Source organism: Gymnogyps californianus, chromosome 19 (genome assembly GCF_018139145.2).
Source record: "Gymnogyps californianus isolate 813 chromosome 19, ASM1813914v2, whole genome shotgun sequence".
NCBI classification, from domain to species: domain Eukaryota; kingdom Metazoa; phylum Chordata; class Aves; order Accipitriformes; family Cathartidae; genus Gymnogyps; species Gymnogyps californianus.
Genome location: NC_059489.1, coordinates 13,527,866 through 13,553,409, shown reverse-complemented (window position 1 = coordinate 13,553,409; position 25,544 = coordinate 13,527,866). Strand labels below are relative to the sequence as shown.

General features: G+C 44.5%; 1 protein-coding gene across 2 annotated transcripts; it reads right to left on the bottom strand.

Moving 5' to 3' along the window:
• Window positions 1-1,122: 1,122 nt before the first annotated feature.
• Window positions 1,123-19,101, bottom strand: LOC127023881 (myosin heavy chain, skeletal muscle, adult-like). 2 transcript variants are annotated; one of them, XM_050908189.1, is made up of 38 exons: window positions 18,895-19,101; window positions 18,663-18,806; window positions 18,413-18,569; window positions 17,828-17,855; window positions 17,618-17,729; window positions 17,432-17,524; window positions 17,238-17,301; window positions 17,047-17,145; window positions 16,842-16,945; window positions 16,617-16,755; window positions 15,536-15,654; window positions 15,286-15,435; window positions 14,586-14,756; window positions 12,844-13,157; window positions 12,668-12,731; window positions 11,026-11,113; window positions 10,814-10,931; window positions 10,414-10,537; window positions 9,819-9,955; window positions 9,473-9,728; window positions 7,830-8,072; window positions 7,543-7,719; window positions 7,312-7,457; window positions 7,130-7,220; window positions 6,652-7,041; window positions 6,281-6,407; window positions 6,068-6,186; window positions 5,569-5,765; window positions 5,000-5,183; window positions 4,748-4,913; window positions 4,451-4,575; window positions 3,949-4,257; window positions 3,645-3,848; window positions 3,234-3,359; window positions 2,969-3,139; window positions 2,778-2,882; window positions 2,539-2,634; window positions 1,123-1,416 (listed from the first exon to the last, which is right to left on the bottom strand). In XM_050908189.1, the coding sequence occupies exons 1-38, from the start codon at window positions 19,099-19,101 to the stop codon at window positions 1,264-1,266; spliced, it is 5,817 nt and encodes a 1,938-aa protein (XP_050764146.1). In that variant the 3' UTR covers window positions 1,123-1,263. The 2 variants fall into 2 exon arrangements, with proteins under 2 accessions (XP_050764146.1, XP_050764145.1); XM_050908188.1 differs by having other exon boundaries at window positions 12,668-12,738; window positions 12,848-13,157.
• Between the last annotated feature and the right edge of the window lie 6,443 nt (window positions 19,102-25,544).

Below are 25,544 nucleotides of genomic sequence, written 5' to 3'. Positions count from 1 at the left end.
TGTGGTCTCCCTGAAAACAAGGGACAGAAGTTACTTGGAAGCCGAGAGCTGTCAGCTCTATGAAATCATCAGCTTAGGCAGACATCTGTGGGCTTGTCTTTAACATACCTTGGCACTGTCCGTGTGTCTTTCACCCAAACTAGAGGCAAGGCTTAATGCGTCGGAATAATCCACCTGAGACGGCTGACAGAGCGCATGAGACTTCACAGTTGTACGTGCCCACTGTGCCTCTGCTGCTCAGGTCGGGGTCTGAATGAGGGAAAAAGCATTGGACAATTTCCCCCTTCCCTTCTTCCCTCAGCCCCTTCCCTTCTTCCCAAAACTATATTGTCTGTTCAGCCTGTAGGTAGGCCAAAAGAGAGGTACAGGTACGCAAGGAAGGAATGGAGGGGTACACCCACCAGTTTTCTTCTTTTCTCTTGCCTGAGGCAATGCCACGTGTGGCCTGTTGTGCGAGAGGTGACAAGGCTGGCCTTTGAGGTGATGTGTTGAGGAGGTGTGTTGGTCCCCGCAGTGTGCAAGAAATGGGCCCTAAGGGGCAGTCCTTCCAGCACATGGCCCCAGGCAGGGCTCAGCGTTTTGTCCACTGCAGAGAAACTAGGAGCAGGTGGTGGCAGCAGCTGAGGGAATCTAGGGTAAGAGAGATGGCACAGCCTAGCGGCACTATCGATGTGTCATAACAGTGCTCTGCGTGCCAAAAATCATCTCTGCCAAGGAACTATCGGTCCTTCATGGTGCAGTGCACTGTGACTTCTGATAACCTACTCAGAGACTGATGTTTAGGGTTTGTGACTGCCAGGATCACAAACAAAAGCAGGGAAAGGAAAAAGGAAAGGGATCACCCTCTGTTGCCTCTCACATGGGAAGTAAGCTGTGCTGAAAGGACAATGGGAGAAGCATTAAGAGTATGTGAGGGCAGGAGCAGGGCAAGGAGCTGCTGGAGACAGAAGAGAGCACAGGCTGGACTATCCATAGTGTCCACAGGAATGGTCAGCCTCTAAGCTTGCAGGTCCTCAATCCAGAGTTTGCATTAGCTTCTCCCTTCCCCCAGCCAGGAAAAGTAAGAAAACTTGTTCTGCAATATCCCAAGCTTGATCAGAAAAAAAACCAAAGAAGGCACTGTTCATAGTGTGTATGCAGCGGAATCTACGGTCTTTATTCTCTAGACATTGAGGTGGGTACAAAGACTAATTACAGAAGAAAGTGACCGAGAGGTTCACATTTTGTGCAGCCCTCAGGTCACTTTGTTGCCTCATGACATCCTCACTCTTCCTCTTCTATCTTCCTATGAAACTCCCGACTCTTTGCTCGGAGCTTGTTGACCTGCGACTCTGCAATGTCAGCCCGCTCCTCGGCTTCCTCCAGCTCGTGCTGGATCTTGCGGAACTTGGAGAGGTTGACATTGGACAGCTCCTCCTGTGCGGGGAGAGGGAGTCGGTGGTGAGGAGCCCAGGGCAGGGGTTTCACTCCTCCTGCGCCTCGGCCTTGCAGGGCTGCGGCTCTTCCCTGGGGAAGGCACCAACTTCCATCCCCCACCCACCACTGCTTACGCATACGCCTCACAGAGACCTCCTCATCCTCCCCTTTTTAGAAGATCCATTGTAGAGAGAGCACAACAGGGTTTGAACATAATTCTGCTCTGGAATGTGGGAAGGAAACAAATTGGGCACCTGGAAATCAGATTTTGTTAGCTCTGGAATTAAATGTTCAACTACCTCTGCAGACCCTGAGATGGGGTTAGGAATTTGTAAGAGATGGTGAGTCCATGACATCTCCTCTGTGTCCCTCTCACAAATGCCCTTATCTCAGTCCAGAAGCCCTTGTCTGCACTGGACTGTTAGCAGAAGCAAAGAAGCCATGCTCAGACATTCATAAATTCAGGGGCTACAGGACTTCCCTCAGTTCATCCCTGATTGCTGCATGCCCAGAAAAAGGCAAAGGCTTGTTGCACAATTCTAAACGCAGTACACAATGTGGCTCTGGAGTGTACTTCCAACATCTCTATGTGCTGAAATTTCCCTGGCCGTATCCAAAATGTGGAATTCCTTGTAGTAGATGAGCATACGTTGAATCAGAAGAATTTCTTATGCAACATTTTCTGTGTTCCTAGGCACAGAATTCCGGAGTTTTGGCAGGTCATTTGCTTCCACATAACTACCAAGCTTCTCTGAATTGCAAGGGTCACAGGCATCTTTCATAAAGATAGTCATATGAATTTCAAAATTCTGAAAATACTTTTTTTTCAAAACTTCTTAATATATTGTACTATCACTATTATTAATACCAACTCCTTCTTACAGACTACTTTGTTGTTCTAATGCAAAAAAATGTTATGTGCACTTGCCATCCTCATTAGCCTTCTTATTCGCTCATTGATTTCATTCTCAAAGGCTAGGCTAATTTATAACCTTTTCAAAGAACTTGAAGTCCTCCATTATTAACCAGTGGCACTTTCCAAGTTTCTTATATGTATCTCCTCAATGACCATGCTACCCACTTGGAAAGTGTTTCTTGTGAAGCACTCAGAGTGATACTTACAGCCTCTTCAGATTGTCTCTTGTAGGATTTCACCTTCATTTGCAGCTTGTCCACCAGATCCTGCAGCCTGAGAATATTCTTCCGGTCTTCCTCAGACTAGAGTGGTTGGTAAGCAGGAAAAAGAATGCATTATTGGTTCAGCATCATGTGAGGTTAACAGTTCCTCTAGGGAATGGTGTCTGCAAAATCTGACTTGCTGTGAGAAAACTCTGCCAGCCCAAGGAGGCCTCCTGCCTTACCTGGTAGGTCAGCTCCTTCACCCTCCTCTCGTACTTGCGCACACCCTTCACGGCTTCAGCACTGCGCTTCTGCTCAGCATCAACCTCCCCTTCCAGCTCCCGCACCTGCAATGAGAAGCCCATCTTTGGAGCTTCCCTGGTGGTTACTTACATGACATGTTCACTCACGCACAAATACCAGCCCTACGCACTCTGGCCTCCAGCTTCTGGATTTGCTTCTTGCCTCCCTTCAGTGCCAACTGCTCGGCCTCATCCAGACGGAGCTGCAGGTCCTTCACTGTCTGGTCCAGGTTCTTCTTCATCCTCTCCAGGTGGGCACTGGTGTCCTGCTCCTTCTTCAGCTCTTCTGCCATCATGGCTGCCTGATGGGAGCAAAGGGACAAAGCCATTTTGGGGCTGAAGACATTTTAGGGAGAAGGCACTTATCTTCAGCACTGAAAGGAGCCCCTGACTCACATCTGTGATGGCCTTCTTGGCCTTCTCTTCAGCATTGCGGGCTTCCTGGATCGTATCCTCCATTTCACCCTGAATTTGGGCAATGTCTGTTTCCAGCTTCTTCTTGGTGTTGATCAAGCTGGTGTTCTGTACAAAGAGAGATAGCAAGACTTGTGTTCTGAGGCCTGCAATACCAAACCTGCAGGCTGAGCCAAGTCTTTACTCTTCAAGCTTGCATTTCAAAATCTGGAATTCTTTTTAAAATGCTTGTTTACAAAATGTCAGTGCTGGGCTTAGGTGATGGGCGCTGGCCATGCCTTCCCTTGTGGACAGCAGTAGAGAGGCCATTCTCCTACTCCCTATCCTCTGGTATATAGCAGCCCTCTGTGTTTGCTAAGTGTCAACACAACTGCTTTTGCACCACGCCCTTACCTGGGTATGGAGGAGCTGCACACGTTCAGTGGCATCCAGAAGCTCCTGCTCAGCCACTTTCCTCGACCGCTCCGTCTGCTCCAGGGCTGCCCGCAGCTCCTCAATTTCAGCCTGCAACAGGTTTGCTCTGCGCTCCACCATGGCCACCTGCTCCTTCAGGTCCTCCTGTGTCCTGAGAGCATCGTCCAAGTGTATCTGGGTATCCTGTAAAAGAGACAAGAGAAGTTGCAAGGCGGCAGTGTGCGCTTGGGTGCCAAAAATGTCACGGAAGCCTTTTCTCTTTCTGTAGCTTTGCTGAACGGACCTTGAGCACTGCCTGCGTGTTTCTCAGGTTCTTCTGTGCCTCCGCAGCCACGCGGTTGGCATGGCTCAGCTGGATCTCCATTTCATTCAGGTCTCCCTCCATCTTCTTCTTCAGCCGCAAGGCTTCATTCCTGCTCCTGATCTCAGCATCCAGGCTACTCTGCAAGGACTCCACAATTCTGAGGTGGTTTCTCTTCAGCTGGTCGATCTCCTCATCTTTCTCTGCTATCTTCCTGTCAATCTCAGACTTCACCTGGTTGAGCTCAAGCTGGAGGCGCAGGATCTTCCCCTCTTCGTGTTCTAGGGAGGCCTGGACAAGTGGACACAAACATCTGTAACGTTGATAAAGCTACTGCTTGCTTTCTAGGTAATTACAGAATATTTCAGGAAATCTCAGCCTGCTGCACTCCCCGGCCAGGACAGAGTGCGAGCAAGCAGTTTTTAGCCATATTTCCCCATTGCTCATATTTTTAGGGCAGACACCAGTGATTATGGGCATGTACCTCAGCTTCCTCCAAGGCAGCCTGGATTTCAGATTTCTCCTGCTCAATCTGCTTCTTGACTTTCTCCAGCTCATGAATCGCCTTTCCTCCCTCGGCAATCTGCTCCGTGAGGTCGGCAATCTCCTCTGTGGGAACAAAGACCAACAGCATGGTCAGGCACAGAGCCGAATGGGAAGGGCCCTGCCCCACCACGGTGACAGGCATCTTTGCCGACCTGCAGGCACAGACCCATGTGGAGCGGTGGGTAGTGGTGGATAGGGAGAAAGCCCAGCCAGGAGCAGAGGGCCAGGGACTTACGCTGCAAGTTCTTGTTCTCACGCTTCAGCGTTTCCAGGTGGTCCAAGGACTCCTCATAGGCATTCTTCATCTTGAACAGCTCTGTGCTGAGAGAGCGAGACTCCTTCTGGGAGGCTTCCAGCTCAGCCTGCGTTTCCTCATACTTCTGCTTCCATTCTGCCAGGATCTGAAGGGAAATGGGGCGTGAGTATGGATGTGGCAATCAGGAGGGGATGCTCTGCCCAGGAGCCCCAGGCCTGGAGCCCAAAAGACCTTGTCAAAGTTCTTCTGCTTCTTATCCAGAGCTGCGCAGGCAGCATTTGCTCGCTCCACATCAATCATCAGGTCCTCCACTTCATTCTGCAGTCTCTGCTTTGTCTTTTCCAGGGAAGCACATTTGGCATTCACAGCCTCGACGTGTTCCTCTGCATCCTGCAGGCGCTGTGCCAGCTTCTTCCTGGGAGACGTAAGCACAGCTTATAATTGGGGACTAAAATGGACATTGTTTTTTCATTTTCACCACAGTGCTGAGGCACTTTGCAGTATTTGGTCCCTATGCACACGGTGCAGAGTGTATCTCAGCCATTCATTTTTCTTCCCTTTTTCTTTCTTCAGGGTCTAGCTATCCCTCTGCCCTCTGCACACACCACACATTGACTTTCTCCTGCATTCTTCGTCATGTAGCCTTGTGTTTTTCAAAACCACACCTGTTATAGCACATATTTCTGTTTCATATAACTCCTCTCCAAACTACTACTAGGCTTTTGCCTTTCAGTGTCTCACTGGTCTCTTCAGATTTCCATTATTAGTCTCTGCCAGCCTTCCCCACATTCCCCACGTACTTGGCCTCCTCCAGCTCCTCCGTGCGCTGAATAGCGTCCGTCTCATATTTGGTTCTCCACTGGGCCACTTCGCTGTTGGCCTTGGACAGGGCACGCTGCAGCTCACTCTTGGCTTCCTGCTCCTCCTCATATTGTTCCCGGAGCAAGTCACAGTCATGGCGTGCTGACTGCAAGCCATGGGCCAGGGCATTCTTGGCCTGTAGGTAAAAAGATTGCAATAAGAAGTAGATGTATCCTGGGAAATTTTCTCTTACTGGCACTTAGACACTTGAATATATCCCAGAGAAATAGTGATTAACTGACTGCATGAAAAAAAATAAAAGCCAAGGTCTGATATACTGCAAAAAAGCTGGGGTCCTGCACTAACAGGGCCTAGATTGCATGACCTAATGGGATGTTTTGAACTTTTAATTAGATCACCTTTTGAACTCTTGAACACTGCACCAAAAACAATGTGATGTAAAATATTTATTTCATATGTAACGTGAAATATCTTCACCTTTATCTCTTCCTCTAGTTGCCTCTTCAATTCTTCAATCTGCTGGGTGAAAGCCTGTTTCCCTCTAGACAGTTGAGAAATTAAAGCATCTTTTTCGTCCACCTGGCGTGCATATTCACCTGGAAAAGTTTGTAATTAAGAAAATATTTTAACAGCCAAGAGAGTCATTTAGGGGGTTCTCCTATTTCCAAACTAGAGATGGAAGTGCCGTACCAGATTCTGTCTGCAGACGAGCTCTTTGAGCACTGAGATCGCTGATCATGCGCTGATTCTGCTCCTCCTTTGTTTTATATTCACTTAGCTGGTCTTCCAGGGTGCGGCACATCTTCTCCAGGTTTGCCTAGGTGTCAATCACACGTAAGAAAACAGAGTTAATACCTCAATTCTGCCTTAGATACAGCAGAAAATGTGTCCAGAAGATGCAGTTTACATATATAAGTGCATACGCTTACAGTTCTGCTTACAATTCTATACATTAGATTTGGAGAAAACAGTTATGTTATAACATGATAATAGTTAAATATGATAAGATTAAACACAAATATTACATTGTTTTCAAATTACTAATAGAAGTATTTGTGTACCTTGGCTTTGGAGACTGACTCCATGTTACTGGCCAAGTCGTCAATCTCCATCTTCAGCTCACTCTTCTCCTTCTCCAGCTTCTGCTTCACTCGTTGCAGGTTGTCGATCTGCTCCCCAAGCTCAGCTGTGCTGTCCGCATGCTTCTTCCGCAGGGCGGCAGCCGTGGCTTCGTGCTGCAGCGTGGCCTCTTCGAGGTCACGGCGCATCTTCTGAAACTCTGCCTCGCGCTTCTTGTTCACCTCGATCTGAGCTGCAGTAGCCCCGCCTGCTTCTTCCAGGCGCTCGCTGATCTCCTCTAGCTCCCTCGAGAGGTCAGCCCGATGCTTCTCTGCTTTTGCCCGAGAGGTTCGCTCTGCCTCAATTTCCTCCTCCAGTTCCTCAATACGAGCCTGGGGAACATTAGGCACCCTTCACACCCATGCCCTCCTCCTACCTGACCTGTGTCTGGGTGAGAGAGGGGAAGGAACAGAGACTTACCTGCAACTCCTTGATCTTCTTCTGTAACTGCATGCCCAGAAGTTGCTCATCCTCGATTTTGCTCTGGATCTGGCTGATTTCAAAGTCTTTCCTTTGGGCAGAGCAAACCGTGTTAGAGCTCAAAGAGAAAAGGCAAGTGCACCAGCCCAGCACTCACACTGTGGCCCCACAGCCACACTTACTTCTTCAGTTTCTCATCCAGCTGCTGCTTATCATTTTCCAAATCCATTATGCTGTCATGGGCCAGCTTCAGGTCTCCTTCGAGTTTCCTCTTAGCTCTCTCAAGGTCCATGCGCAGTTTCTTCTCTTGCTCCAGGGACCCTTCCAGCTAAACAGAACAAGACCATCAGGGCTCTGCCAGCCAGGTTGAACTCCATACCTGTCCTGTTCTTGCTGTCTGCCGGTGTGCTTACATCGTCCACTTGCTGCTCCAGCTTGGTCTTAGCTTTGGTCAGCGTATTGACTTTGTCCTCTTCTGCCTGCAGGTCGTCCAGTGTCTGCTGATGGGCCTCTTGGAGGGCTTTCTTCTCTTTTGTTAACTTCACAATGGTCTCGTCCAGGGCTGCCATCTCCTCTGTGAGGTTTTTCACCTTTGAGAAGAAGGGAGCAAGTGCAGATAAAAAATGTTGTTTAAAACTTTATACTGTATAACAAAACAGAGGTCTTTTCTGGAGTGAGAGTGACATCTCCTGCCTCATACCTTGTTTTCAGTGGCATGTTTTTCCTTCTCAACCTTGGCCAGTGTTAACTCAAGGTCATCAATATCTTTCTTCAGCTCTGAACATTCATCCTCCAGTTTCCTCTTCTTGGCCGTCAGCTCAGCATTAATTTCCTCCTCATCCTCAGCCCTTTCAGTCACCTCTTTAACTTTAGCTTCCAGCTGGATTTTGGTTTTGATGAGCTGATCACATCTTTCCTCAGCATCAGCCAAAGCATCAGCTTCCTGGTGGGAAAATACTATTTTTAGGGATATGTTTTTTGAGGGAATATTGATATGCTTACCTTCATAGTTTAGAGTCCTGGATAGCAATTTTGTAGTTAAAATTAAGTTTATGTTCCAACAGAATGAAATATATTATAGAAATGATTTCATATTGTTGGTTTTGAAACAGCCAGTTTTGACCGCTAAAACCAAATAAAATTATTTTCACTTTACATGAAGGCCTGAGTTTACATACTTGTGCAATGTATAGAATCCAATATTGTCCCATAATGTCAAACATTAGGACAAAGTACATAAGTTTGTTTTTAATCATAGGAATATCTCCCACATTTATGAAGTGCCGAGTGATAACCATATGCCAAGATACATATAAATACCAAATTCACAGTTATGCTCACATTCTTATATCTCTCTTTTTTCACCCTAGTGTTTTTCTGGAGCAACTGTTTCTGATTTAGATTTTCATCAGCACAACCCAAAAATACTCAGCATCTAGCAGCTTTGGCTTTTCTCTGTGAGACCCGTATTATCTAAGAAGAAAAGGAGTTGCTGGAAAATTTGTCTCTAGGCTTTTTTTTGCAACAGATGTCCTGTGGTATTTGTTATATTTTGTCTCAAGTTTCAGTTTCAATATGAAAGAAAAATGATAATTTTAGCAGTAAGTGGATTTTTTCATCTTTCTACAGTTCAAGATTCTTTAAAAAGGGGGGCATGCAAATTTTCCTATATGTCACATACACTGCATGGTATTACTTTGAGGACACAGTCTTTTCTATTCTGTGAATGATTTAATTTAGAAACCACAACATTACAACACTGCAGATGTACCACATAATTTTATGTAACGATTCTGAGTGATTTAGGAGGGCAAGTGAGAATATTAAATTCTGTTTCCTCTCAGTTAGTTCAGTATTACAACATAGTAATGTTTGTAACAGCTAAGCCACCAGCTACACCAGAAAGAAACAAGTTATTTTATTTAATTGGAGAATAAAGAGAGGAAAGAAATGTCCTCTTAACTTGTCCTAAGAATTCCTGATCATGTGTGTATAAGGACAGGCATACTCAGTTTTGGAGAGGTAGAAAAAAATTACTAGAAGAACAAACATTATACTAATAAAAGTAAAGTTTCTTGATTGCTCTGATGCAGTTTAACTGAATGTAAATGATAGACACTTCAGCATACACCATAGAAAAGTCTCACTCATGTAATATCTTGACTACAGCCTCCTAACAGTTGTTATTAAAGCTAGTTACATTTTTAAGAGCACCAATTAATGAAATACAATTGAATTGAGTTAAATTGTAGTTTCTATGCGTCTTTTGAAAATGTAGTTGTAAATATCAGCCTGATTGATAGTCACGGTTCAGTTAGGATGAGGCACACTGGTAGTACTCACAGCCTGCACTTGGAGCTGCAGGTCATTTTTCTCCTGCACCAGTTTCACCATTTTCTCCTCCAGCTCCTTCCTCTTTGCTTCAGACTTTGCAAGCTCTTCCTTGGTTTTCTCAAACTCTTGTTTCATGTTGGCCATCTCCTTCTCAGATTCTGCACTCTTCAGCAAGGGCTTGATCTTGAAGAACAGCTTCATCCAGGGCCAGTGCTTGACATTCATGAATGCACGAATGTTGTACTGGATGCAGAAAATGGACTCTCTGAAAGGTAAGTCAAATTAATATTAAATATTTAGACTATGATGACACAATAAGCCAAATACAGTGAACCTAGTGTGAAGAAATGTCTACCTCCTCTCCACCATTCTCTGGTACTCCATTCTCATCAGGAAGCCCCTGCACCTGGCCTGTGTGCGAGTGATGAGCTGTGCCAGCTTCTCATCTCTCATCTCTTCCAAGAGGCCTACCAGCCCAGCTTTGAAGAACACCTTAGGTAAGAACATGAAAATAGGTGCAGTGTGTGTGCTTGTTGTGCACTGTAACCCGGTACCCTGTTCCCCATGGCAGATAATATAGGAAGTTAAGAGAAAGAACAGAAGCACAAAGAATGTATGTATTGACAGACCCTCTTTTATATCTCCAAGCTTCCAGTTACCTGCAGTTGAGGAACTATAATAGCCAGACATTTTGCCTTTGGTTTTATTAACCCTTGATTCCTTTATACTACAACTTTGTCTTAAATTAGGAACCCTTAATTAACCTTTAATTAAATCATCCTATGGCAATGAATTTCAGTTTTATTCAAGTGTTGAGTCAATAAGTACTTAGTTGATTTCTTTTAAATACACTATTTGATCATTTCACATACTATCTGGAGAATCTGAATATCATTCTCAAGCCATGCAAACCAAAACCACATAATACTTGAAACAAACAGTTCTTGTACCTTGGTGTGACCGAATTTGTATTGAGTGTGGTCTATATCAATTGATCCAAGAAGTTTCTCACAAGCCTTCTTGCTGTCAATGAACTGTCCCTCTGGGATAGCACTTGCATTTAATACTTTGTATCTGGGGGAGAAAATGGAAGGACTTGCATTCGACTCAGTGATCTTAAGGGTCTTTTCCAACCTAAATGATTCTGTGATTCTATGACTATAAAGAGGTCTGCTGTTGAGACCAATTGGCTGGTACACTGCAAGAAAGAGTCTAAGAGCTGTTGAGAACATAAGAACACTGCTAAACATAAACTTTAGAGAAGGCTTTAGTCACCAGAGGTGAAACTTAAATTTCACAAGCTACTCAAGATGATAGACAAAATGATCCAGTAAGGGGAAGAAGTCTGACCTCTGTTTAAAATCTGCATACAGGACTCTGTTGGGAAATCCTTTCCTGCAAATTCTGATCCCTTCCAGCACACCGTTACACCGCAGCTGGTGAAGCACTAGTTCATGCTCCATGGCACCTAGCAATTCAGAGCACAAATATATGCTATATTCTGTAATACAGAGGGGAAGAGCTGCACCATACTGAAAACCTGCTATATGTGAGTCTCTTACCAGGTGTTTTTGTTTCATTTGGGATGATGCAGCGTACAAAATGGGGGTGGGTGCTTCGCAGATTGGTCATCAGCTTGTTTAAATTCTCCTGGGAGAGTCATTAACAAAAGTTTATATTAGCAAATGTAATTTACACTATAAGCATCAAGCCCTCTGAAATGAGATAATGAGATACCAGACAAAAATTAGCTTGCAGAATCCTGAACTGAAGCCCCCTGCACCAGTTTTTCTGACCTTCCGCAGATCTTTGCAGTTATTAACTTAATGTACAAAGTTCTTCTGATTAATCTCTAGGAAATATTGTACTCTTAAACATACAATTTTAATACATTTCACTGCCTCTAGTGGAATGCCTTCATTAGAAATGATATCCGTCTTCCACTGGATGTACCCAGAGAGGTAAACTGGTACCTCTATGAGGCAGTTTGAAGCATACTACAGTAGGCATTTAAGATGGGTCATATGGAGCACACTACATAGAACCTTCCTGTTTTCCCCGCTGAAAGCAAAAGGAACAAAAATGACAAGCTGTTTTATATGTGTAGATTACATGTTTATCTTGTAAGGTAGGATGAGAATAAGGTGAGATGAATCCCAGCCTTGTTTTGTAATTAATATCTGTATACTTATTTAGAAATAATTATTGCTTATAATTAGTGGAGGGAAGCAGGTGCCTCCAGAGGACATCTCACAGTATGTAAATTAAGCAGCCAAAAGATTAAGAAGTCTAAACACTAACATGTCTATGCAAGAGGGATAGTGGAAGAAAGTTTGAAAACATAACAGAAATGCAACCCAAATGCAGCAAATAATATTTCTCCTATAACATTAGCTCTTAAACTCTTATGACCTTTAAACATAGGCTTATTGCATTATTTTTAAATGATACATGCTGGCAATAATATCCCACTTGCAAGGCCAAGGCACTACAGCGATGATTATTTTTCTTGGGGCATATACACACATGCCCATCTCCTGTTTCAGAGCACTGGCTAGAGGCTATCACGTGATCAAGAATCATATGACAGCAGATCTGTAGAAGAAATTAGGCTATATCAAGAAGGGAGTCCTAAACAAAGGATGAATATGGTAATAAATAACCTCAGGAGAGACGAGGTATTTCACCTAGCAGAAGTGTATGGAGCAGCCAGGCAGCAAGAGTTGGTTATGACAAAGAACTGTCAAGTATCTGACATCTTAAAAATCCATAACCCAAGGAGTGGTGGTATTTCAACTATAAGAGATTGATCCCTGAATCATGGAGAAAAACTAGAGATATAAATGGAGCAAACAGGTCATCCTCCAGACCAGTGGGCAGAATGTTGTTAAAGGGCAATAAAAGGTTCCGAAGCCAGAGGTGGACATCTGAAGGAAATCTGGTATATTTTAGGTATATTTGAGAAGTTTTCTGTATGACATTCTTCCATCTGGAGACGTCATCCTGGGCCAGGTGGACAAAAAGAAAAGCATTGTGCATTCAGTGGAATGGAGCGTAAATAGAATACAGTGGATTTATTCCTAGCAAAATATGGCCCAAGAACTTCAGGGTCTTTTAACACAACTAAGCCCCAAAAAGACTAGCCTTTTTAAATGGTGGGTTTACTCCTCATTTTAGGAAGAAATAGTGAACTCTCTACTGTACCCGGAAAAGAGCTGAGACAGTCTGGAAGGAAGAACCCTTCTTCTTGCCACCTTTCTTGCCAGCACTAGCCTCTGCAAAATTGAAAATATATAAAACAGGTTTTAGGTTTTTGCTTTTGCCTTTTACGATTCCTTTTTGTAAGCTGTACATCAGTGAAAATATGGGATTTATAGAACCAACCTGCTTCTGCTCCACCATAGTTGGCAAAGAGTAAGGCTAATGTTTTCAGTGATGATTTCTGGTACAACCCAATGACAGTTTCATTCAGGGGGTCCTTGTTTTTCTCCAGCCAGCCAGTGATGTTGTAGTCCACTGTACCAGCATAGTGTATCAGGGAGAAGTGGGCCTCAGTCTTGCCTTTGGTAGGCTTGGGCTTCTGGAAGTTGCTGGACTTGCCCAGATGCTGGTCATAGAGCTTGTTCTTGAAAGACATGTCAGTTGCCTTGGGGAACATGCACTCCTCTTCCAGGATGGAGAATATACCCATGGGCTGGAAGAAATGCACAAGGGAGACAGATTGTAATTTAGTTTTCAGGGCAATAATGACCTTCACCTAGGCAGAGTAGTGGAACACAGACTGAGATACACATCAGAAAAGATTATTATTCAATTACATTTTCTGCTAGAAAGTGAGATTAAACATATTGATACTTACATTTTTTAACACCAAATGAATCATAAAGATTAATGGAAATTTATTTAGTTTGTGTTGAGAACATGCTTTATAAAATCAGAGCACTACCTTCTTATCCAGAGGGACTCAAAGCACACACAGATGTCTTAGACAAATTGAACATGAGCCAACAATACACCCTTGTGGCAAAGGCAGCCAACTCATCCTGGGCTGCATTAAGAGTGTTGCCAGCAGCTCAAGGGAGGTGATCCTTCCCCTCTACTCAGCTCTGCTGAGAAACATCTGGAGTGCTGTGTCCAGTTCTTGGCTCCTCAGTACAACAGAAACATGGACATAGTAGAGTGAGCCCAGTGACAGGCCACGAAGATATTTAAATGACTGGAAAATCTGACATACAAGGAGAAGCTGAGAGAGATAGGACTGTTCAGCCTGGAAAAGAGAAGGCTCTAGGGGATCTTATCAATGTGTATAAACACCTAATGGGAGGGGATAAAGAAGGCAGAGCTAGAGGCTTCTCAGTGGTGTCCAGTGACAGGACAAGATGGAACAGGCATGAATTGAAATACATGAAATTCCATTTAAGCAAAAGAAAAAAGCTTCTTCACTGTGAGGGTGATCAAAAGTTGGAACAGGTTCCCCAGAGCATCCGTGGAGTCTCCACCCTGGGAAATATGCAAAATCCAACTGGACATGATCCTGAGCAACCTGCTCTAGCTGACCCTGCCTAGACCAAGGGGGTTGGACTAAGTGATCTCCAGAGCTGCCTTCAAACTTCAGCAGCTCTGTGATTCTGTGATTCTAACTACTTATCTTCCTACCAGCCACTGAACTTTTCATCTCATTGCAGTGCAACTGCCTTCTCATTGTCAGATGAAGGATGCACATGCAAGTGCGACTGTGTGCTGACAGTTATGTATGTCCATCTTCTACGTTAATTTTACAAAGATATAGCTATTCTGCTGTATAAGCACAAGTCTGTTAGAGCTGAAAGGTGAGGAGGACACGCTGACCTGGAAATTGACTCTAGGTGTTTTGGAAGAACAGTCTTATTGGGACTTTAACAATCTTTTGGCACTTGAAAAGAGATCAGGACAGACTTGCTGCCACAAGCTGTGTGAAATCTCCTTCATGTCTCACTTGACAGAAAAAATAAACTACAGGGCAAGGTATTTTGAATAACAAAAGCTGAATATTTGGACATGAACATAGAAGATCCCTTTGAAAAACGAGACCAAGTAATTATAGAATTTCCACACACGTAATGCATTTGAGCAGGAAGGGTACCTTCTCAATGAGCTCAATGCAGGCAGCCAGGTCCATCCCAAAGTCAATGAATGTCCATTCAATTCCTTCCTTCTTGTACTCCTCCTGCTCCAGCACGAACATGTGGTGGTTGAAGAACTGTTGCAGTTTCTCATTGGTGAAGTTGATGCACAGCTGCTCAAAACTGTTAAACTGGAAATAAAAAAAGAAAGACCCATATTTGCAAGATGCAGTAATAACTGCACAACCTCATCCTTTAAAATAAGGAATGCAGTTATCGTGGCTTCGTTGTCAAGTCGTGCTTTATGTCTACGTAATGAAACAGATAAATGCATCAAATTAATTGTCCACAAGGAATTTTTTTTTTCATTGATGAAAATGTGAAGATAAAATATATTTCCTGTATAATCTGAGACCAAATTACAGGGAGAAAAAACCCAAGCTTAGGCCTATCATGATATACATGTTTTTATACTGTCTTGTCCGTGGTCACTTAAACGAAGGAATTTTTCTGATTGGACCATTCTGTACTTTTGAGTTTGCACATCTTGAAATAAGACAAGTCCTTTCAAAGGTCATTTTTTTACTTCATGACAAAAAAGGCAAATAGCTGCAAATAATTATGTGATGATATTACGTCTTCTTTAAAAATATGTCTCAGAGTGATCATAACATTCAGTTGTCACTTCCAAATAGCTCTTACCAAATCTTTGTTACTTACATCAAAGATCTCAAAGCCAGCAATGTCCAGGACACCAATGAAGTACTGTCTGGGCTGCTTCGTATCCAGCTGTTGGTTGATGCGAACAACCATCCACAGGAACATCCTCTCATAGACAGCCTTGGCAAGAGCACCTACAGCATTGTGCACCTATAAGAAAAATAAATGCCTGGAGTTACGATACAGAGCAAAGGAGAATCAAAAGGATCTTAATTCAAAACATGGTTCCAGGTTACCACATGTTTCTTACCTGCTGCGCAGTTTGACCCTTGGTCACATATTCATTCCCAACCTTGACTCGGGGGTAGCACAGTGCCTTGAGCATGTCAGCTGAATTCAGACCCATCAGGTAGGCAGCCTTGTCAGCAACTAAAAAGACAGAGGAAAAAGGAAGAATTTAGTGTCACATAGACTTTGAATCCTGGAGTATTCTCTAAAGGCTGCAGGATTCAGATTTCTGTTCTTTGAAATCTTTCGATAGACTCTTACAAAGGGAATCTTGGTAACATCAAAATCATCATTATGCACATTGAGCTTTTCCAAAAGAATTTATGTTTGAAAATCTTCACTGAAGCATGTAGAAAGTAATGATGTTTTCAAAAATTTCCTGGCACAAAAGCTGCAGCTTGCCAGTCTGAATATTCATAGTATATGTGTAGCTCAGGAGCTGCAGTGACAAGTCAGGTACTGATCTACATTCAGGTAATCAAAACCACCCAATATTTAGGGTGGAACACAGAAAGGATATCTCTCTTCTCTTTCAGATCCAGAGTCTACAATCCTTTCTAAGCTTTGGTTTCTGATGCTCAGTAAAACTCACTGGGTTTCATCCTTTTACCTATGGTACTTCCCACCTTCTGCCTTGTCCTTTAGCAAGAGGACCCATTGCTCAGAAAGCTGGAGACATGGGCTGTAGGTCCTGCACCAACAAAGGAGAGGAATCAAATACACCTCTCACAGAAGAATTCCCTGAGTGTCTGACAGGTGAGGGTGAATGGGAACATGGTCCCCCATCCTGTTAGAGCTGAACCATTTGGCTGTTTCACAATTGCAAGCCATGTTCCAACAAAGGTATGACTAATAATGTTACAGGAAGGACATCCATCACTCCTGACTTTCTGGAAGTGTCTAAAGGACAGTTTAAACTATTAATTGTTCATAGCATAAGATACAAAAATCCTGAGGTCAGGGAACTTGATGTACTGAGAAGAGGACAAGGGACAGTTTTTTCTCTTTTCCTTGGGATCCTAAAGTCCAACAAAGAACGACTTTTACTGTCTTCCACATCCATAGTGGCTTACAGAAGGGTTAATTATCGAGTTTGATAATACCTTCTGTGCCATCGGGCTCTGCCTGCTCCTCTCTTGGTTTCTGCTTGAACTTCAAGTTCCCGTAGTGCATGACAGCCCCTGTCAGCTTGTAGATGGCAGTCTTTTCATCAGGAGTGAAGCCCAGGATGTCAATGGCACTCTGGTAATACAGTCAGCAAAGTGAAATATTTGCATGTTGTGTGATGTATGACCTGTGCGTGTTGACCTCTTTGGTAAGTTACTTACATCTGTAGCCATCAGTTCCTCCTTGTCATCAATGCTGGGAACACTGATCTCACCTTGACTCACAAAAGGGTAGTCATATGGGTTGGTGGTGATGAGGAGCATTTCTGAAAACAAATGGGTTCATGGGTTAAATTTCATTGTTTTTGCAATGTAGTTAAATGTTGCTCAGTGATCTTCCTCCAAAAAGCTCAGTGATGCCTCCTACCAATTAGCTCCGGCTTCTTGTTGGAGGTGACCTGATAAAATATGTGGTAGCTTCTTTCTGCCTTCAGCTGGAAAGTGACTCTGGACTTCTCCAGCAGATCTGGCAAGGAAGGTAGAAAGAGTTAGGCACAGGAAGGCACATGGAGGTGGGAATTTAGGAAGGAATGGGATCAGGCCAGGAGAGTGTCTTACAAGTTTCAATGTCAGCAGAAGCCAGTTTGCCTGTGGCCCCGAAGTGGATTCTGATGAATTTGCCCTGTTAAGGAGAAGCAGCAGCATTTCAGCCTGGATGGGTTCTTTTGACGTCTCCTTCACATGGATTACTGCTAGGGCCATCACTTATCTTGTAATGAGAGGGAGAGATTTTGTCCAAAGCCACAACTTACAAAGCGTGAGGAGTTGTCGTTCCTCACGGTCTTGGCGTTTCCAAAGGCCTCCAGCAGTGGATTGGCGCTGATGATTTGATCCTCAAGCGTTCCCTACAAGACAATAATTATTGCTGGTTATCCTTTCCAAAAATCATGTCAGGAACAGAGGAAAGCATTGATTCAAGCTAGTATCTATTAATTTACCTGCATTTTGCCTGCCTGCTCTTCCTTCTTCTTCTCCCCACTTGCTGCAATTGTTGCAAAGTACTGGATGACACGCTTTGTGTTCACAGTCTTCCCTGCACCAGATTCTCCGCTGTCAAACCAAAGAGAGAGGCAGAGAGCGTGTGGTCAGGCAGGAGGTCCCCTGGCACCGGGCAGCCCCACAGGGACCCGAGCAGGGGGTGTACATACGTGATCAGGATCGACTGGTTCTCACGATCTGTGAAAGAGGCAGAATGAAAGATAGTGTTAGCAGCTGACCTGGGTAACACTGAGCTGAATGAGAAACAAAGCTGTAAATGTAAGTTGGGGCTTCTTCAGAAAGTCCAAGAGTACCCAATTGCCTTCCAGGTCCTAACAGTAGTAAGTATAAGCCCAAATGGATGCATAGAGCTGTCAGAAGCATGTGCATCCACTTGCCCTCCACACAGTTCTCATCAAGAAACCTAATCAAACTGCCTACTTGTGTTCAAAATAGTGGATTATATGGAATAATAACTTTTTCTTTCCTATCAGTGAAAAAAAGTAGCAAACTGACTCAAGTACTATTTCTGCAGTGGGAGAGTGTAGAATTTCATACAATAAACTGCAAATAATACACACTGCTGAGTCCATGCATGCTTCTGGGTCAGTTTCACTTGAAATTAATTCCTGCATAACTCGATCAAGTTCTAAGTCAAACATCTCTGTGATGTTTTTAGCTGGCTTGTCACATGCTCCAGTGAGATCAGTGGGGCTTTTTGGTTTAGATTGCTGTGAGGGAGGTCAAGCACTCACCAGTTAGCATGAACTGATAGGCATTGTCAGAGATGGAGAAGATGTGTGGAGGGGCCTCCTGGCGCTTCTTGCCTCGGTAGGCCAACACCACCTCCGGGTTGTACACCGGCAGCCACTTGTAGGGGTTGACAGTGACGCAGAAGAGACCCGAGTAGGTCTGCGAGGAAGGGAGAGAGCACATTGGCTTCCACTTAGCCTGGCAGAGCAGTTCCTCCTAGCTACCCAAAGGAAGACTGCTGCTGGTACTTACGTAGATCATCCAGGCTGCATAACGCTCTTTGAGGTTGTACAGCACAGCGGGTTCGTGGAGGTGGGTCATCATGGCCATGTCCTCGATTTTATCGTACTTGGGAGGGTTCATGGAGAAGACCTGATCGTCCTTCACGGTCAGGGTCTGCCAAGGAAATGAAAGATCCATGTATGTCAGCTAAAAGCTCAGAGTGGGAATCAAATGGTGTCCTTCAGCATTGTTTTTCACTCACCTCTCCAGCTTCAGTCTTGACAGTGACCTTCCCTGATTCCCTGCTCTGGATTGTCCCTTTCACAAAGGATTCTTTAGGATGGGCCACAAAGACAGCTGTCTTGGCATCGAAAGGCTTGTTCTGGGCCGCAATTCTTTCCTTCTCTGACTTTCGGAGGTAAGGAGCTGCCTCCCCAAAAACAGCCATCTCAGAGTCTGCAGAGGCCATGTCTGCCCTTTACTGAAGGTACGTCAGCAGAGGAGTCTAATGGGAAGCAACAATATGGCACTGATTATTTACGTCTATTCTGTAAGATTGGGAAAAATTTTATATCCTGTGCCTTGGTTTCTCTTCATACTCTGAGTATTTGGAACATCTAACATGAGCTAACTAGAGACTTAATTTTTAGGTCAACTTAGAAAATAAGAGGTTTTCATTGATGTAGTCTAGGTCTTCAAACATTTAGGAGAGCAACTTTTAATGACCCTTCAGAACTGTGGGTTAGGTGCTTTAAGAATACTGTGTCTGTAAGATAAGAGTGAATTTGCTGAGCAAGTTTCACTACGACATCACTATTAGGAATGGAAATACAGTTAGGACATTTTGTTAATAGGATGAACAGTGAAGTAACATTTCTGAAAAACTGTAGTTTAGGCGACCTACAGTCTTGGAAAATATTGAACCTGTGGGACATTTACCTATTAAATATAATAGTAACAGAAAGGCAGTGGGAAATTAATGAATTTTGCTGATGACATTGCCAACTGAAAGAAAAGGGCAGGCTTTGTGACCTTTTAATATTCTGCCATAATTTAATTTGTTGTATGCATTTGTCATTCTTCAGTACAATATCTAAATAATTTCAGCCCCAAAGTTCTGACTTGGGTGAAATAAAATTCATCCACTGAAACTGGAATTGCCAAGCCTGTATTAAGATCCCAAATAAATACTTACTGAAAAAAATCTAGGAACAGGTGAGTTCTCAAGACTTTAAAAAAATAAGAGTATTTCTTCAGTTGCTTTATTAAACATGTAGGTAGCTAAATTTAGCCAACTGCACTTGAAAATTCTCTAGCTACATTAGTAAAATTTATTCCCTCTTTGTTCATTAGGTAATATTTTTTTTTTGTCTGGAGTAAGAAAATGGATATCTAAGAGAGCTCTCGCATTTTACAAAGATGGTTAGAAGGTCTGTATGCTCAGATGATGTCTTAATTCATACATTCTAAGGTAGAATGCAGAATTTTGCACTTTTTCCTCCTGTGCTCATCTTGGTCTGGTTCTACTGCTGCCATAGCAAAGATGGGAAGCCAGCACGCCTTGATCTCTGTTAGATCAGTTAAGCAGAAATGAAGAATTTCCCCATGGGGATTTTCTGGTCTACCATCAGTGGTCAGAGACTTCAAAGGCAATCACTTGAAAACCTTGGGCACCCTACCACCTTCTACTGTAATCACACTAGGTTTGAATATAGGGTGAAACAGTGACCCTTCCAGAAATCCCACCCAAAAGGATCTTTCTCTGCCCCCTAAGAATTAATAAATCCGGGTCTTACCTCTCGTGACACCAGGTGGGTGGCTTGCAGGCTGGCAGCTGGTCAGTACTGTAAAACAGAAATGGCAACTCCCTACTTGCTGCTGCACAGAAATCCAGAGTGAAAATGTACAGGTGTCTTGAAAGCAGATTTAAAACCTGAGCTGAGAAATTGAGTGCCCTCCTGGAAATGAGCATGGCAGGCAGCAGGAATGCTGTGGCACATAAGGGCACCATCCCCTTCCTGCAAGCCTGTGGACCCCATACACTTACCTTGAAGCTTTCCGTGAAGACAGGGCAGACTTGTCGCAGGGAGGTTTTATACGATCTAGCCTGCAGATGCTACAGATGCCTACTCTTTCTTCGGTCAAAAAATTTTTGGCAAACCTTCTTTGGTAAAGCATTGTCTGGCAAACTGAACTAAGGGCATAATTGTCATTTGACATGACTAGATATAATTAGAAAATTTTGATGTCTTACTGACTATATGAATACATCTCCTATAAACAATCTGACAAGGGTGTTAAGGAGGGAATCTGGACTAGTCAAGGCACTTAGAGAACTTGGATGCAGGACTTATGGATTCTATTGCTGGCTTTCCCACCGACTCACTGTATGACCCAGGGTGGATTGCTTGGTATGTCTGCGCCACAGATATCCCAGCTGTACAATAGATAAAACAGGATGTTAAAAGATAAATTAGCATTATTAAAAGCTTTTGGCAGTTGTGATGGTAAAATCCTGAAAGCAGAAGTGCAGATGTATAACAGTTCACGAGGGTTACAGGCACAGCAGCGTGGTCAGCCAAACACCGCAGCAGTGAGAGGCTGTGTTCTACCTGGGCTTTTAAGCTGGTGCCTCTGACAGAGATGTGAGGCAGCTTAAGGGATATCAGGAGGAGTGCACACGCGCGCGCACACACGCACAGAGGCATGTGCATGTGTGGCTCTCTGTACACACAGATGCTTGTAAAGCCCATTCCAAGGAGGGCTGCAGCACTGCAGTGCGCACTTTGTTGGAGCCCAAACCCAGAGCTCACCGCTGGGCTCCATCCACAGGGCATGGGGAGGCTGATGGAAACACCCTGCACCCTGCCCAGGAGGAGCCCAGAGCCAGCCAGTGGGAAACGGCGAGCACAGGGTGCCTCTGAAGTCCTGCCTCTCTGGGGAGCAGGCACCAAGGCATGCTGGCAGGGGCATCTCCCTCCAGCGGGACCCAGAGCACAACTGTGCTCCTCAGCATGGGGCCCGCAGGCCTTGCTCTGAGGGGCTCTTGCAGGCTCTGAGTCCCCGGGGTGCTGGGGTGCCACGTGGTGTCCAGCAGCCCAGGGGCTATCGGTCCTGGCTGAGGAGGGGACAGAAAGGTCTTGGCAGCTCAGAGCCCGGGGTTTAGAAGACCATGCAAGAAGAGCAAGGGATGGCTGAGACCTCTCCCAGGACGTGAGAGCTGAGGGTTTTCTCCCCTCAGGTTGGGCAGGGAGCTCTGGCCTCCCATTCCCAGGGAAGCTGTAATATCTGCACTGTAAAGGCAGCATCCTCTGGCAGCAGCAGGTTAAGTATTAAATAGCTGCTGTTGGTTTTCTGTGGGGCCCTGCTCTCAGCGGTACGTAGCAAGCCTGTCTTATGCAGTGCTGTCAGGCTGGGACAAAGTGCCCTCAGGATGTGCCAGAGACTACATGGGGAGTCTAACTGAGTGCGCTAGGCTAGATCACCTGACTTTGGGGACTGAAAACCTTTGACTTCCCAGTGGCCAATGACAAAGCCAGTCTTCCCAGTAGAGCTCTTCTGCGGTTTTGCTGTTGTGTTGCACAGGATGTGGACCCAGCTGTGTAACAGGGAGGAGTGAGGCACATGGCCAGGCAGCTCTGGGCATGCAGTCAGCCGAGGGAAGGTCTGGTTTAAAAAGGAAGCGGCCAGTGAGTCGAGGTGTCTCCAGGTGTTGACAGTCACTCAGCAGTGCTTTGGGGATTGAACTTAGTGTCAGTAGGTCCCCATAAACCAGTGTTAGAAACCTAAAGTCTTTTTTTGAAAGTGGTCCAAGTCTCAGAAAAGGGTTGTGAAGCAGGGCATAGCACTGAAGGAGACGCTTTTATCCAGGTGGCTTTTGAATATCTCCAAGGATGGAGACTTCACAGTGGCTCCGGTAAACCTGTGCCAGTGCTTGGTTACCCTCACAGTGAAAAAGTGTTTCCTGATTTTCAGAGGAAACCTCCTGTGTTTCAGTTTGTGCCCATTGCCTCTTATATTGTCACTGGGCCCTGATGAAAAGAGCCTGGCTCCATCCTCTTTGCACCCTCCCCTCAGGTATTCATGTGCATTGATGAGATCCCCCTGAGCCTTCTCTTCTCCAGGGTGAACTGTCCCAGCTCTCTCAGCCTTTCCTCATAGGAGAGATGCTCCGGTCCATTAGTCATTTTAGTGGCCCCTTGCTGGACTCTCTCCAGTAGCTCTGTATCTCTGTTACACTGGGGAGCCCAGAACTGGACACAGCACTCCAGGTGTGACCTCACCAGTGCTGAGTCAAGGGGAAGGATCACGTCCCTCGACCTGTTGGCAACACTCTTCCTAACGCAGCCCAGGACACCATTCACCTTCTTTGCGGCAAGGGCACGTTGCTGGCTCATGTTCAACTTGGTGTCCACCAGGACACCCAGGTCCTTTTTTGCAAAGCTGCTTTCCAGCTGATCAGCACCCAGCATGTACTGGTGCATGGGGTTGTTCGTCCCCAGGTGCAGGGCTTTGCACTTCCTTTGCACTATTGGACCCAGTATTGACCTCTGGGTTTTGCCTAACCAGTACCCAGTTGCACACTATCCTTAACATAGAAAACACTTTACATTAAACGGGCCCTAGCAATTGCAGAATCACAAAGACTTACTGCCATGTTTAGCAGTATTGCTAATTGAGTTAACTAAATCATGTGTGGACTTCCAGCTAAAGACCCTTTGTGACACTAAAGCAAAGCAACTAAAGTGCACAGGCACATCTACATTCCCCCAGTAAACTCCATGCTTTGCATATAAACAGGGTGAGATGCCTGTAGGTTCGATATAATGTCCACAGAGGCAAGAATACATATGCTGGCTTAGAGACCAAACCATTTGCCATCTACTTCAGTGACTTAGCCTTCACTATCTCAAATATTGGACTATCCAGTTCACTGAAGCCAGTCTCTACTTGATCCTTGGAGGAGAATCTGGATGGTAGGACTACCAGCCAGCAGGATCCGATTCTAATAGTGGTTCTGGCCCACTCTAACTGAAGCTGTTTTCAATATGCAGCCATAATAGCCATGTGGAAATAGACATCCTGACGGTTGAAGGGTAGGAGCTTGTGACCTCATTCAGTAGAATAACTAGCATCATTATCTTGAAGGTGTGAATCTGCAGTTTTCCTGTCACCAGAAAGAATCACCGCATTCCTTGACACAAAGAAATGGCAGCTATAGAGCTATGCTACTGAAACACAAAGGAGCAGGTTCCCTGTCCTCAGAGTCAACAGGGAAGAAACTTTCTGCCAATCTATTCTCCCTGGTCTGACACTGCAGACCTTGGGCTCTGACAGTCCAGGCACGCTATGTCTGTGGTCACCTCCTTAGGAAGGAAAGTAACCTTGCATACAGAGGAATGATACAGGATTTACACAAGAGAACTCAGAAAACTCCAGACAGTCACATCCTACAAGGAAGACTGGGAATGCTGCCTGATTGCCCAGGGTGTAGAGGGACTGCAGGACATACTGTCCCACCTAACCCTGCATCAAGTGTCGGAGGAGGTCCTACTTTGGTCGAAGGTTTCTGTGGGCATATGCAAATCCACAGTCTGAATATATATGCTGGCTTAAGTTCAGAGAAGAAGAAACTGTTGTTACTGTGGATCCCTAGTTTGAATTTCTGTGCCCATCAGAAGTATTGACCTATATCTACATTAATAGCTCTGTATTAGTACCTCAGTACCAGTATAAACCCCAAAGTTGGCATAATGTGACTATGGATATGTGGGCTTTGCTTGGTATCTTGGAGTGAATTCCCTGAAAGATGCTTCGTATTAATCATTCAAGAGTCTGAAGGATTACTGAAATCTAGCAAAATTCTCCAGAACATTGTATATGGAGATGTGGCCCTCATGCTAAGAACAATTTGCATTCTGAGCTCAGTTAAAACTTACACACTTTACATTAAATAATACTACCTCCACCATGAAGCAGCATTTATAGATGACACCAAGTGTGTCTGCTTACTTTTCTGTCAGCTGCACTGTAATACAAAAATAATCCTGGTGGCTTAGACCAGCAGGGGTGAAGTGGCCTGACTCTATTCAGCATTAAACAGTCCAGTGCCATTCAAACTGAATATCAAGGCTATTCTAGCAACTCCTCTGGAAGAACAAGCATTAGAAAAACTCTTTCTGACAGTCAGAACAAAAAGATAAAATGTTAAAACATTGACTACTTTCACCTGAAAACTGTAAATTCAGATCCATTTCCTTTTTTCCCCTTTGGCATTAACTAAATAAGACATGGAAAACAAGAACCTCTCATTCAGTGTTTTCAGTAGATGTTTTTAAAATATCTTTTTGAAGGAAATTATGAGCTAAAGCAATTGCAGCTGTAATAGCATGTGTTGTGAACACAGGTAGTATATGAACTCTCAGTGAATGTCTACAGGGGAAAGACACCTGACAATTGGACTAAGTTTGTGGAGGCTGGAAGAGGAGGCAGGATAAACTGCAAAAAAGGTTAGGAGAATAACCCAGCGTTCAGTGTTTTGTGTATGACATAAAGCTCACAAAAAGTGAAGTGTTTGGTCAGCTGGCATAAGCATCCCTGAAAAGGATTCTAAGCTACTGAGCATCTGCTTTGGATTTGTTTTAATTTATAAAGCTCATCTATCCCACCCAGGTATCACTTATATGACACTGGCATAGTGGCTTCCTACAAAGCCTCTTACAAAGAAGCAGTCTCTAATCTGAAATAGATGATCCAGATTTCAGTGCAGTTTAACTCTGTAGATCCCAGTAATTTACATCAGGGAAAACTCTGTCCTGTTTCCTGTATCCAGGCGCAGCCAAGGAGAAATCTGTCCAGGAAGGGATCTGTTGAAAGAAGTGGAAGTGCCTCAACGCAAAAAGAAGAACGCAA